The sequence below is a fragment of the Malus sylvestris genome, chromosome 3 (genome assembly GCF_916048215.2).
Source record: "Malus sylvestris chromosome 3, drMalSylv7.2, whole genome shotgun sequence".
Lineage (NCBI taxonomy): Eukaryota > Viridiplantae > Streptophyta > Magnoliopsida > Rosales > Rosaceae > Malus > Malus sylvestris.
Genome location: NC_062262.1, coordinates 1353415 through 1367132, shown reverse-complemented (window position 1 = coordinate 1367132; position 13718 = coordinate 1353415). Strand labels below are relative to the sequence as shown.

General features: G+C 38.3%; 2 protein-coding genes and 2 pseudogenes across 2 annotated transcripts in view; 2 read left to right on the top strand and 2 right to left on the bottom strand.

Moving 5' to 3' along the window:
• The window catches only part of LOC126616107 (uncharacterized), a 63625-nt gene that overhangs the window by 16920 nt on the left and 32987 nt on the right, over positions 1–13718 (bottom strand). The gene's annotated exons all lie outside the window — the stretch shown is intronic.
• On the bottom strand, positions 300–2198 carry LOC126616104 (uncharacterized; annotated as a pseudogene).
• LOC126616085 (receptor-like protein 2) lies at positions 3803–6281 on the top strand (annotated as a pseudogene).
• LOC126616089 (receptor-like protein 2) lies at positions 8833–11143 on the top strand. The gene has a single exon (XM_050284086.1). The coding sequence runs from the start codon at positions 8907–8909 to the stop codon at positions 11097–11099; it is 2193 nt and encodes a 730-aa protein (XP_050140043.1). The 5' UTR covers positions 8833–8906; the 3' UTR covers positions 11100–11143.

The following is a 13718-nucleotide window of genomic DNA, read 5'->3' as shown; positions in this document are numbered from 1 at the left end:
GAGAGCGACGAACATATGATACTTGAGACTTGGAATATCCAGTTATATTCCTGCTTCTTGTATTTGTGCCATATTCGGATTTGACGTCGAATCAAGTGTACGATTGGTGTAAGCGTTAGGCTTCGTTTCGGTTTTAGTTTAACCTCAAAATTATGTTTTCGGGGTTGTACCGGATGACACTTGACCGTAAAGATTGATCTAACGACTCTCTTTCTCTCGAATTTGTTGAGACAGCAGCTTAATTTGACACCGAAAGCACATAGCAAACCAACCAAGCTCCTGCAAATTACACACGACAATTACAAGTTAGCATATACATACAACTGCAGCACATTGCGAACGGAGAGAATCTGATCGGTGCGGAAAGCTCCGATCAGTTCTGAAATAGAACAACTCCATTACACATGGTTGATTATCCACAGTGATGCAATGAATTCAAGGATAAGATTCACCATCTGTGCATCATAAGCAGGGCCTTCCATTTGAAAGTGGCTTGCTCCATCAATCAGGTGCGTTTCAACAGACCGGCTGCAGAGCTTTAGCTTGTTCTTTAACTGCTTCACGCTCGTGAACCCATCCTGTGTCCCCATTACGAAAAGTTTGGGTTTTGAGGATTGTAGTACGGCTTTGTGGTGTCTCCCGAAAAGGATTGAGGCAAGCATGCCGAAAGGATACCCTAGACTAACATGGCCCACAACTTGTTCAATCTGATCTACCGCAGAGCCTGCAATCGGGGCACCTACACCATAACATAGGAAAATTATAAACATATGAGGAAATTATGTTAAACCCCCGCCTCGAATGATCATAAAAGTAACAAAACGGACAGGACTACGAATAACGTCTTATATTTTACCGACCATGCCTGCAACAATGCTATGCGGTTCATACCAGAAAGATCCTAGATCATGCTTCCTAGTTTACCACAAGATTATTTGCAGAAAAACCATCTATTTCTCACTAACACTGATTGACCTTGTAATTTTACTTATGTCCTCGCGTCGATGTTCATATTGCAATTACTGGAGAGCATAAACAAGACATCAATAACCAAAAATTGCAATTCAGAACAAGTTAAGGAGCAGCAGCGAGAGGCTGTTCGAAAATATAACGTTACTAGATTTATCAAATCACAGCTCACGTCCTTCACAACTACTAAAAACTTGGGCTTCTCACCATTTATCATTTTGTACAAAACTTACAATCTCCGGTCAAGCTTGAGAAACCGATCATAGTTGCACATAACATTTTTCATTGCACAAAACATTTTTCATCACACTTATATTCGCTTTGAAGGTGATCGAAATCCCAACTTTTGAATGATCGAAGGATAGTTCGATCAGCAACACAAAAGTCAGAAATACACCAAACAACATAACCAAATGAAATCCTAGCCTCATATAATCAATTCTCCCTCAAATCCAAAGCCTTCTTTAATTTTTCGACCACGCTTCAGAAAGTAATTAGTTGTTATCTACATAACACTCAGATCACTTCTGCAAACTAATATCCAAATTACAGATCAACAAAACCATTCACCAAACCAATCAAATAAGCAATCTTTTAACCACCACAAACTAATACACAATCCACAGATCCAAAAAATCATCCACTCGAACAGATTAAACAATAAATCGATCAACTACCCACATAAAAATACCCCCTCTAATTTATAACCAACATGCTTAATCCAATAAAAATTGCAGAAATATATTCTAAAAGAGCATAAAAATTCAAAAATATTATACCTGCAGAAGAACCCACCAACAAAATCATGTCAGCTGATAGATTCTCAGAAACCCATTTGCACACAGCAATCACATCCTTAATTTCTGCAAACCCAGTGAGAGAGGCCCTCCCTGTTGACCTGCCAACCCCTCTCATGTCAAAGGTCAAAGCTTTGTAGCCTCTGTCTGCCAACCCAGCTGCTATTCCTCTCAACAGGCCTTGGCAGCCGCCAAGGAAGGAGTATGGGTGCACCAGAACCACCACAGGGCTGCCCTTCTTGATCTCTTCTTCTCTGGGTTTGAAAGCTTTGCGCTGAGCTTAACTCCATCGCTGGTCTCAACTGTGCAGCGCTCCACCGTACAGTTTGACATCAGGGGAAGAGAGAGAGAGGAAGTTGTTGGGGTAGCTGGTGAGTGTTTTTGGGTGGATGAGAAAGTGACAAAACTGGTATGGCTTTTGCCCCTACACTTGTTTTTAATATTAGAAATATTAAATTTGTAAATTAAATAATGTGTTATCAACAGAAATAAGCACGTTTATCAATGTTTAAGTAATAAATTCAATCATCAATTTACATGTCATTTAGTTTACACAATTTTGACTATAAATTTAAATTCCCTAACATTACCCATAATTTCTTGCTGTAAAACTCATAAATTTTTGGACCATACGTATAAGTATGAAAACTAAGCCATTAATATTAAACCAGTTAATTCAAGAATACATGTATATCGCTACTACAATCTAGTAGTATTCTTCTTTACTTGTAAGTGAGAGGTCTTAATTTCGATTATTTCCAAAGATAAATTTGAACCACTATTACTAATACATTATGAACATACACGCGAAGTTGGTCGTGATCTACTAAAGACACCGGTTTAAACATACATGATGAGCTAATAAAAGATGTATGACCATGCCATAATAATGTTCACAAAACACATAAATCATAACATCTTCAATATATAAAATAACACGATATTTCACAAAAACCCTTTCGAAAATCATATATCTCGTGTATAAGTTGAACCTAAAAACCCCCTCACTAATAAGTTTTCAAGTCGTGACCATATTGCTCTGTCTAATCTCGGAATAAGTTGCATCTATATGAAACCACTATACTAATCATTAATAATAAAAATAATCCCACCATCAATTTTTTCAATTCGGACAGTCACAAAACTCTCAACATGCTCGCCACGAAGTTTGGGGACTTGTCCTGATATGGTGCGTTGAACCCATCTCACGAATGTAACCCACCACCCCATAATTATTTCTTCGTTTCTATTTTCTTGTTCGAGGGCATTTTTTGTTCTTTTAATTTCTTGCTAAATTGACAAGCTAAAGAGGACATAAATTTTGGCAAGTGCCTTCGCCCATGAGCGGTAGGTCTTGGGTTCGAGACTTGGGAGCAGCCTCTCCATAAATAGGGGTAAGGCTAGCCGACATTCACCTCTCCCAGACCCTGCTTAAAGCGGGAGCATTGTGCACTGGGTACGACATTCAAAATTGTAAACATCAGTGCAGAACACGTTTTGTTCTAAGTGCAGACTATGAAAGTGCTTTTGAGTCAGAGTCCAAAGTTCTTGTGGAAAACCTTGTATTGGTGACAAGTCTGAAGCCCAACCAACATGATGTTAGTCCTTAGTCGTGTAGCTCCTCATGACTGAAAGAAATATGAGGTTCCAATTACAAAATCAAACTGGCAATGCGGGGAGTGACCGACCATGATCGAACTTTGCATTACAACAGGACCAACAATGAGGATGTGATGACTTGTACCACATCGGAAAGTTTAGGAATATTCTTTTATGGGCTTAGCAGGAGCTAGAGCTAGTTTGCCCGATCCAATTAGTTTTAGCATGGAACCTAAAGGCTAAAATCGTTGTTCACCTGCAACAGGAATCATATATAAAAGTACTTAGTAAAACTCGTGTGCTTTATATTCTTCACATGCATACATCAGCCAAGAAGCATGATTCATGTTTCGATGTTGTTTCTAGCCCTTTTAGTCTAAACAAAACAATGCAGTGTGTTACATATAACAAATTTGTGAGCAATCAAATATACAGATATGGCACTTCCAATTTCTTATGGCCTCCTCTTCATATTTTTCATCTCAAGTTGCATTGCTACAACCCCTGCAGGCCGAAAAATTGATCAACACTCTCTTCGGTCTTCATTTGATATTGATTCTTCTAGTTTAAACTAGTCTTCCAACGATTGTTGCCGACGGGAGGGCATCACTTGTGATATGTTTGGTAGGGTAACTCATTTGTTGTTGCCCTCCAAATGAATCAAGGGATGCATTTCTTGCTCTCTTGGAAACCTCACACATCTTTCGCATCTCAACCTCTCCCACAATATACCCTCCGGTCCTCTTGAGGCTGGAATTTTTTTGTCCTTGACTCGCCTTCACATCCTTGATTTGAGCGAAAACCATGTATTTCGAAAACTACCATTACCTCTATCATCAAGTTATATCCGGATGGTGGATTTGTCCAGCAATCAGTTTAATGTAACAATTCCATCTTCATTCCTATAGCATGCCTGGAATTTGAGCAATTTGAATGTCAGCAATAATCATTTTACTGGCCAAATACCATCCTCTATTTGTTTTCTTTCCTGTTCGCTTTGAGTCTTGGATTTCTCCTGCAATATTTTCAGTGGTTCAATTCCTCTAAGACTAGGAAAACTGTTCCAAATTGGAGGACTTTCATGCTCGCAACAACACTCTCTCAGGGTTCCTTCCTGCTGATATCTACAATGCTCAGGCCCTTCAAGAAATTTCATTATCTACTAATAGCCTTTTCGGACCCATCGGTGGAAGCTCTCCAAATTAAAGCTCATGCACCTTCATTACAACAATCTAGAAGGCCTCTGCCCCCATCTTTGACGAATTGCAAAAACCTTGTTGAAATAAACCTGGGATTCAACCATTTTAGTGGGAATATCACTGCACTCGATTTCTCTAAACTTACTCAACCTAGTAAACTAGATTTTATAAATAATGCACTCACTGGTATCTTGCCAATAAACCTTTACTCATGCAAGTCCCTCAAAGCACTTCGACTGGCTACAAATGATTTTGAGGGACAAATCCAATCTGAGATTCTTCAATTGAAAAACTTGACGTTCCCCTCGCTTGTTTGTAACAGACTCACCAATGTCACGGGGGCAATGAAGATATTTATAGGTTTCAAAAGTCTCAGGGTGCTCATTCTTTCAGAAAATTTTCAAGGTGAAGAAATTCCAGATGGGGATATAACTGTTGATTTCAGGTTACAAAATCTGTGTTTTCAATTTATATAGCTGTCATATGACAGGTCAAATACCTCCATGGATTTTAAAGTTCAGGAAACTGGAAGTCCTGGATTTGTCTTTTAATAGACTCACTACTGGCACAATAACTGGTTGGCTGGGGACTCTTCCGAGTCTTTTCTTTTTGTTGTTGAGTGACAACTTGATTTCGGGTGAATTTCCAAGGGAGCCTTGCAGACTACAAGCGTTAGTATCACAAAAGGCTGCGAATCAAACAGGACATTGTTCACTTGAGTTGCCCATCCACTTCAAACGCGGTAATAATGCAACTATGCTGTCTTCACAGTGCAAGTATGTGGCCAACATGCCAAGAGTAACCTCCCTCGGGAACAAGAATTTAAGTGGCAGCATACCCTTTGAGATTGGCCAATTGCAATTTCTTCAACAACTGGATCTAAGCATCAACAACTTCTCCGACAACATTCCAGACCAAATATCCAACCTCACAGAGTTGGAGAGATTAGAACTCAACAGTAACCGTCTGTTAAGTGAAATCCCATCATCACTATCAAGTCTCCATTTCTTGTCTACGTTTACTGTTGCATACAATAATCTTGAGGGATCAATACCAGCCGGCACTCAGCTCCAAGGCTTCAATGCCTCTGCATTCGAAGGGAATCCAAAACTTTGTGGCACCCCACTTCCAAATCAGTACTTGTCAAGTAATGGCAATGATGCAGATCAGAATGAGAACAACCAGGATTTGGACGATGATAAGGATCAAATTCTATGGGTTGGGTTATCCTTTGCGCTTGGTTTTGTTGTAGGGTTCTTGGGATTCTGTTGCCCTTTGCTTCTCAAGAGGACGTGGAGAAATGTATATTTCCAATTCCTGGACAATGTTCAATTCAAGCTCTATCTGATGTGGAGAAGGCTTGGAAGAAGGTACGACTCTTTTTGCGTTTTCTTTTTCGATTTGGTTTGTGATGTTTAATTCTTGTCCTTGTTCTTAACAGGAAACTGGATAGTGGAGCTGAGAGTACAAATTGTTCAGAATATGCAAGCAAAGGTGAATCTTTCATGATCCCTGACAACTTCCAAACCACCTCTCTCTTTAGTGTTCCAGTTAAAGCTCCCTGCCCAGAAGACGAATAAATATTTTTGTGTACGAATTGAGCCAGAAATTCTCTGGTGCAAAATAACTATTAAAGATAAGTTATAAATCACATGTTTAACCATAAAAATATTTATTTTTCTGCTAATTACTACCTCAATCAGCGCTCTCTCCCTCTCTCTCTCTCTCTTGTAAGAAGTGAGTGTCAAGGAGAATGAGTTCTTGTTCTCGACAAACTGATAGCTCGAGTTATCATGTTGAGGAAATTCCTATCCTACTTGGTTAAGATTAAGAGTCCTAATGCAATTATATTCACGTAACCCTATCAAGACTTGACAAGAGTTCGAAACTTACTAGGACTATATCGAAACCCTAATCTGTTTGGAATATCCGGGGTATCAATTAATAGGCCTGATATCAAGGGAGTACGGATATATATAGGGAGGTCCCTGCACTCACAGCGCCGTCCCTTTTGAGCGAACCCTATTCTAGCTGGATTATTGGCTGCTGAGTGTAGAAGACCTTTATGTTCTTCATTGCAGCAATGTCGAGCTCTTCTTCTTCAGGTAAGTCTATCATGTTTACGTATGCATGTCATTGTATGTATGTGATTCTATGCATGCAGTGTTTTAAACGTCCAACATCTCTCTCTCTCTCTCTCTCTCTCTAAGAAAGCAAAGCAAAGCAAAACCATCCACACATCGCACCCTTCTTTCCTACCTCTCCCTTGCTACCCCTCATTTTTTCCAACCCATAATCATGAATTAGATCTCGGAATACTGGACCCTATCTCTCACAGCCCTTTGCTGAACTAACTTGCCAAAAAAATGGGACTAAGTGTGGAACGATCATGTTGGAACAAGGGTGTTTTACACATCCCCTGTGCCCTCCCCCTCCTCCTCTATGCTTTTTGAATTCCTTTCAGGTGTGGTTGTGGATGTTGTTGTTTCTTGATGAATTGATTGTGCGCAACACTCTCAAATCTAGTTTTGGTTCTGATGCTCTTTTCAGTTTGGGGCAATCTCTACCTTCGCGGATGATGTGGGCGGCGGTGGAGGCTAGCTTTTTGCTGCGTGAGATTAAAGTTTTTTCCTGTTGTTTTTTATTGTTGCCGACATGCCTAAGGATGTGTAGGCCTCCATTTATGTCTTGGGGTGTAGTTCTCATTTTGCTTTAAGTCTATCTACTCTATTATGTCTTAATCTATCTACTCTATTGAATTTGAGACTACACATCAAAATTCAAAATCTGTGTATATACAGAATCATTGAGAAGGGTTTATATTATTTTTCTAAAAGTTGAAAAAAAAAAAAAATCTCTAGTGTGAGTTGGGTTTTCTCTTCTTCTAGTTTGCATGGGTTGAAAGCCGGAAGTTGTTGAACGAATCCCAACAAGAGCAGAAGCCGAAAATTGCAGAGCTCCAACTTTCGCAAGAAAAGGCGGTTCAGGAAATGGGTGGCAGTAGCACCTTAATCCTGCAAATTGGCCACTACTGGAAACTTGAAAACAATCTGGAAATCTGGGAAAACGTAAAAGAAAACGGTTCACGATTTTTATTTTTTTCATCAAACAGTAAAGTTTAAATGCAATTATCATGTTAACGTATGTAGCATGGCACATTCTGGAAGAAACATGTTGCCGCAACAACGCGTAACAGTTTCTTCTGTTAATTTTTTTTGGCAAACAAATGTCTTGATTTACAATTTGTTGTCTCGAGGTACTAAAGAAGTTGAGGTTCTAACATGTCTCTCCTCTCATCAATGTAGAACTTATTCTCAACGCGCTTCTCACGTATGGTGAATTTTCAACCCAAACACATGAACAACACAATGGGATGACGTGAAACGCATGCAACCGTTTAACTTCACACGTAGGACAATCGGCTCTGATACCATGAAGAAGTTAAGGTCCCTCCATAAAACCAATTGAAAATATGAAGAATAGCCCAATTTATTTATAAGTCCATACAAGGTCTTCCTCCCATCAATGTGAGACTATTCTCTCAACACATACTGCCGTTTTTCCTACTCTGCATTAGTGTAACTGTAACATATTATAAAGCATCTTACCCAGCAAAAAAGATGAACAAATTCTCCATATTTATTATTATAGATTTGATATTTCATAGTCTAGACAAAGAAAAAAATATAGTCGTAAAATAAGTTGACGGATGATAGGTCTACGCCATGCTATATTATGTAATTATTACGTGTAAGTTGTAACTGTATCATTTCATTTTATAAGAACGATATTTAAATTTTAAAAAGGAAAAATCGAGCAAGTAACATTCTCTTTCATGTAAGAGTACTTACACGCTGTTAAATCATGAACAATTCACTAAATTAATTCATTAACGAGCCTCTCACTTCTACTTCTTATACTTAACTACACAACTCACCTATTTAATTGAATTTCCTTAACTTGATTGCATAAAAAAAATTGTCAAAGTGATTAAAAGTGCTTCGACGACTCCAAGGGCTTTTAAAATTTTTATCAACCAACCATGTTTGAAGACAAAAATGTTTTTAGCTCTTCCAAAAGCACAAGCGAAAAGTCAATAACAGACAAGCGAAAAGTCAATGAAGACATTCTATTACGTCGCTGCCACCCCATGATTAGACCCTCCATTGTTAGTGACGTCCCATTTCACTCAAGTCTCTATTTAGCAAAGACTGAGAAATTCAAACACTGAGCACAAGAATACAAAAATTTCTACCTCCTTCGGTTCAAACAAAGGAGTGTATATATACCCCCGAAACGACGTGAGCAATATAACTCCGGTACAGCCGTAGCGAAAAACGCCATGCCGGAACCTAGTCATATAATGCCTTGTGAAGTCCTCTTCCTGTTTTTTGTGTTCTCTGCTTTCATTTCTACAAACCATGCTTGCAACAAGGCAGATCACAACTCTCTTTTGTCATCTTTCAATATGTCTTCTCGTTTAAATTGGTCTTCCAGTGATTGTTGTCGCTGGGAAGGCATCGCCTGTGATGCCAATGGTAGGGTAACACATGTTTTGTTGCCCTCTAAACAGCTCCAAGGAGGCGTTTCTTGCTCTCTTGGAAACCTCACACATCTTTCGCACCTCAATCTCTCCCACAACCTGCTTTCCGGTCCTCTTGATGTTGGACTACTGTTGTCCTTGAGTCGCGTCGAAATCCTTGATTTGAGCTATAACCTTCTCTCCGGAGAAGTACCATTGTTTCTATCATCTAGTTACATTCAAATAGTGGATTTGTCGAACAATCAATTCAATGGAACAATTCCATCTTCATTCCTCCAGCATGCCTGGAGTTTGAGCAGCTTGAATGTCAGTAAAAATCATTTTACTGGCAAATTACCTTCCTCCATTTGTCTTCGTTCCTCTTCGGTCAGAGTCTTGGATTTCTCCCACAACGATTTCAATGGCTCAATTCCTCTCGGACTAGGAAACTGTTTGAAATTGGAAATCTTTCGCGCGGGCTTTAATACTCTTTCTGGGACTCTTCCTAGTGATCTCTTCAAAGCTCAAGCGCTTCACGAAATTTCGTTACCTTCCAATCAGCTTTTCGGTCACATTAGTAACAACGTTGTCAATCTCACAAGCCTCACAATCCTAGAGATTTACTTTAATCATTTGAGTGGTGCACTTCCTCTCCATATCGGGAAGCTCTCCAAATTAAAACTCATGCTCCTTCAATTCAACAATCTTGAAGGCCCCCTGCCCCCATCTTTGATGAATTGCACAAACCTTATCGAACTCAATCTTGAATCCAACCATTTAGATGGAAATATCTCGGAGCTAGATTTTTCAAAACTCAATCAACTTATCAAGCTTAATCTTGGGAGCAATTACTTCTCCGGTGTCATGCCAAAAAGCCTTTACTCATGCAAGTTTCTGAAAGCAGTTCGCCTGAGCGGTAATTATCTAGAGGGACAAATACAACCCGAGATTGTTTCATTGAAATACCTATCCTTCCTCGCACTTGGTAGCAACAGACTTACCAATGTCACTGGCGCTCTGCATATATTGATGCGTTTCGAAAGTCTCAGGGTGGTCTTGCTTCCAAATAATTTTATAGGTGAAGAACTGCCGGATGGTGATGCTATGATTGGTTCTGGGTTTCAAAATCTCCGCCTTTTTGGCTTATCGGATTGCCAACTTAAAGGTCATATTCCGGTGTGGATGTCAAAGCTCAAGAAACTCGAAGCCCTTGATTTGTCTTCCAACAGACTCACAGGCTCAATACCTCATTGGTTGGGAAGTCTTCCCAGTCTTTTCTTCATAAGCTTGAACAACAACTCTCTTTCGGGGGGACTTCCAAATGAGCTTTTCTCACTACAAGCTCTTGTATCCGAGAAGCCTGCCGCTCAAAGAGATAGTGGTGATGTCGAGCTACCTATCAACACGCAGCGAACAAATGCATCTGTCACAGCTCTGCAGTACAACTATGTGTCCAACTTGCCGCGAGCAATTTACATCCGGAATAACAGTCTAAGTGGCAATATTCCCGTTGAGATAGGCCAGTTGCAAAACCTTCACGAGCTGGATCTCAGCGTCAACAACATCGTTGGCAGCATTCCGGACCAGGTATCTAACCTCACAAACTTGGAGAGATTAGACCTCTCAAGAAACCATCTGTCGGGCGGAATCCCAGCTTCACTATCAAATCTTCATTTCTTGGCTTCACTTAGTGTTGCATACAATAACCTCCAAGGACAAGTACCGTTAGGCACTCAGATCCAAGGCTTCGATGCCACTGCCTTTGAGGGCAACCCAGGACTTTGCGGTTCCCCGCTTCCAAACAAATGCCAGCAGAACACAAGTGATAATGCAACTAAGAACATGGAAGATGTGCATGGCAATGGGAATGAAATTCCATGGTTTTATATTTCAGTGGCTCTTGGTTTCATTGTAGGATTTTGGGGAGTTTGTGGCTCTTTAGCTTTGATCACGTCATGGCGATATGCGTATTTCCAGTTCCTCTCTGATGTTAAAGATCGCTTCATATGTTGATCAATGTAATATTTCTGTGAGAAATAAAGGACTTATTAACCACATTGCTGCTGCATACAAACAATCTAACAACTGAGTAAAACAGAAAGGGAATTAACGTTGTAGGGTTAAACATGCATCCAACTTTCCTAACTAAATTCATACGCAAATGTCTTCGAATTTCGTCAGGATAGAATACCGAAATAGTCACTTGGAAATTCACTTGCAGGCTGCCGTTTAATTTGTCAAGAATTTAAGCATTCTTGGTGATCAAGTTTTCCGTAATCTATCTTATAACTATTTAGAATTCTCCGTTGAATAAATGGTTGCCTTTTCTTACAAATATTAATAAGAACTGTGGATCAAAAAGAAACGAGAGGGCATACATAAAAAATGAAAATTCGCATTAGAAATCATTTTCAAACACTTCGAAAAATAACCAGATGTTGAAGTGATATCTGAAGTTTCTACTTGATATACAAGTAGTTGACCATCTTATATTAGTTGTAGGGCACTTTACTTGCTCTTGCAGAAAAACTTTGATTCTCGCTCTTCTCCTTTCTTAAGACAAAAATGGAAAAAATTAAACTGAATTGAAATTCATTTTTCCTTACTTTTATGTAGCGTTAAAGAAAGTCATTTTTTTCCACTCTTTACTTACTTTTTTTTAAATCTAAACTTACAAAGAGTTAGTAGCTCAAGTAATTAAAAATATTTACTGTTGCACTCAAAGTCCTAAATTTGAGTCTTGCTTGCATCCAAAAAGAAAAAAAATATTGTAAACTAAATGCATTTGGGCACCTTGAAGTCATTTGCAAGAAGTCAAACCAACCCATATTTCAAGGAAAATATAATCAAACGCAAATTATTTAATTCCCTGTAAGTGACTCTTTGAAGTCTTTTGTTTGTTGTTTACTACTAAAGTCAAATCAAACGAAAACAAACATCTTTAAATCCATAGACTAATGCATAAAAGAATCTTTACGCGACCTTGAAGATATTGGGAAATTGCAGACAAATATTATATATTGATACATTGACAAGCTTGCAAGTTGCAACTTAAAAATGTTCATATGCAACTGTCATGGCTTCCAGAAGATGTATATACTGCACAAAATGGTGCACATTTGACCTATGTGTTTATGTCTATATGCGTATTATATATAAACATGTTGTTATTTGATTTAAATTCTGGTTATGAGATTAGCAATCGAAGAACAAAGAGTGAAGGATGAACAAAGAAGAATTTTCAAAAATGGTTTGTTACTCTCTACAGAATATTGCTGAGCATATTCAATTGCTTCTCTCTCTACAAAAACTCACTCATTCGGTGCTTAACTAACCGTTAGAATCCAAGGTGGATTCTTTCTCATTACAAAGCAATCTCAGCCTTTCATCTAGCTAGTTGCTAGGATTACAACACCTGGCATTATTTTGCCTTACAACCATATAACTTCTCACTTGGTATTTTAACTCAAGTGCTTACACAGTGGATTCAAGGTGACTTGAACTTATACAACCATATAATATCGAATCAAATGACTTGAACTTACACTGTTGTTATTTATTTCTCCAATAGTATATTACTATTCACATGATGTGATATGTTTTAAATTCGATTCTCGTTAAAAGCGAAATTGAATAATACATTTATATCACGATAAATCTCAAATATAACAAGTATAATATAATATTCTCATAAAAAATGCAGACCAACGAGCTCATGCAAGGGAGGACACTCTAACATGAACAAGATGGGTGAATAAATCTACACTCAAGTACAAATACACGTGATTACGTGAAGTTGGTGCAAGGCACATCACACTTTAGTCTTGAAAGCTAAATGCAAATAGTACAGGCTGGAACTACATAAATCCAACGTGCAATGTGAACATACACGTGAAGTTGGTCATGATCCCAGACAGTACTATAGACATCAGTTTAACATACATGATGAGATAATAAAAATGTATGATCATGCCATAATAATGTTCACAAAACACATAAATCATAACGTCTTCAATATATAAAATATTTGCGTTCGCTAAGTAAAACATTGACATGATAACACGATATTTCATAAAAGAGATATTATATTAACACACCCCAAAATTACTTTTCTCATACCCTTTTAATTTTTTAATATTTTCTATTAAGTGTTAGTGGTGTGTCAAAAAATATTAAAAAAATAAAAAGATTTGGAAAATATAATTTAATGTGTGTGCGAATATAATCCCCTTTCATAAAAACCCTTTCGAAAATCATATATCTCGTGTATAGGTTGAACCTAAAGGTCCACTCACTGATACGTTCTTGGATCGTGACCGTCTTGTTGTGTCTAGCCTCGAAATCAATCTCTCTTATATTAAATCACTATATTAATCATTATTAATACAAATGATTAATAGAAATAATCCACCATCAATTTTATGAAATCCAACAGTCACAAAACTCCCAACATGCTCACAAAGAAGTTTGGGAACTTGTCCTAATATAATACGTTGAACCCATCTCACGAATGTGGCCCACCACAATTATTTCTTCTTTTCTATTTTTTTGTTCGAGGGCTAATTTCTTGTTTAATTGACAAGCTGAAGAGTAAGGAGGACTTAAAGTTTAGGCAAATGGACAAAGTAATAA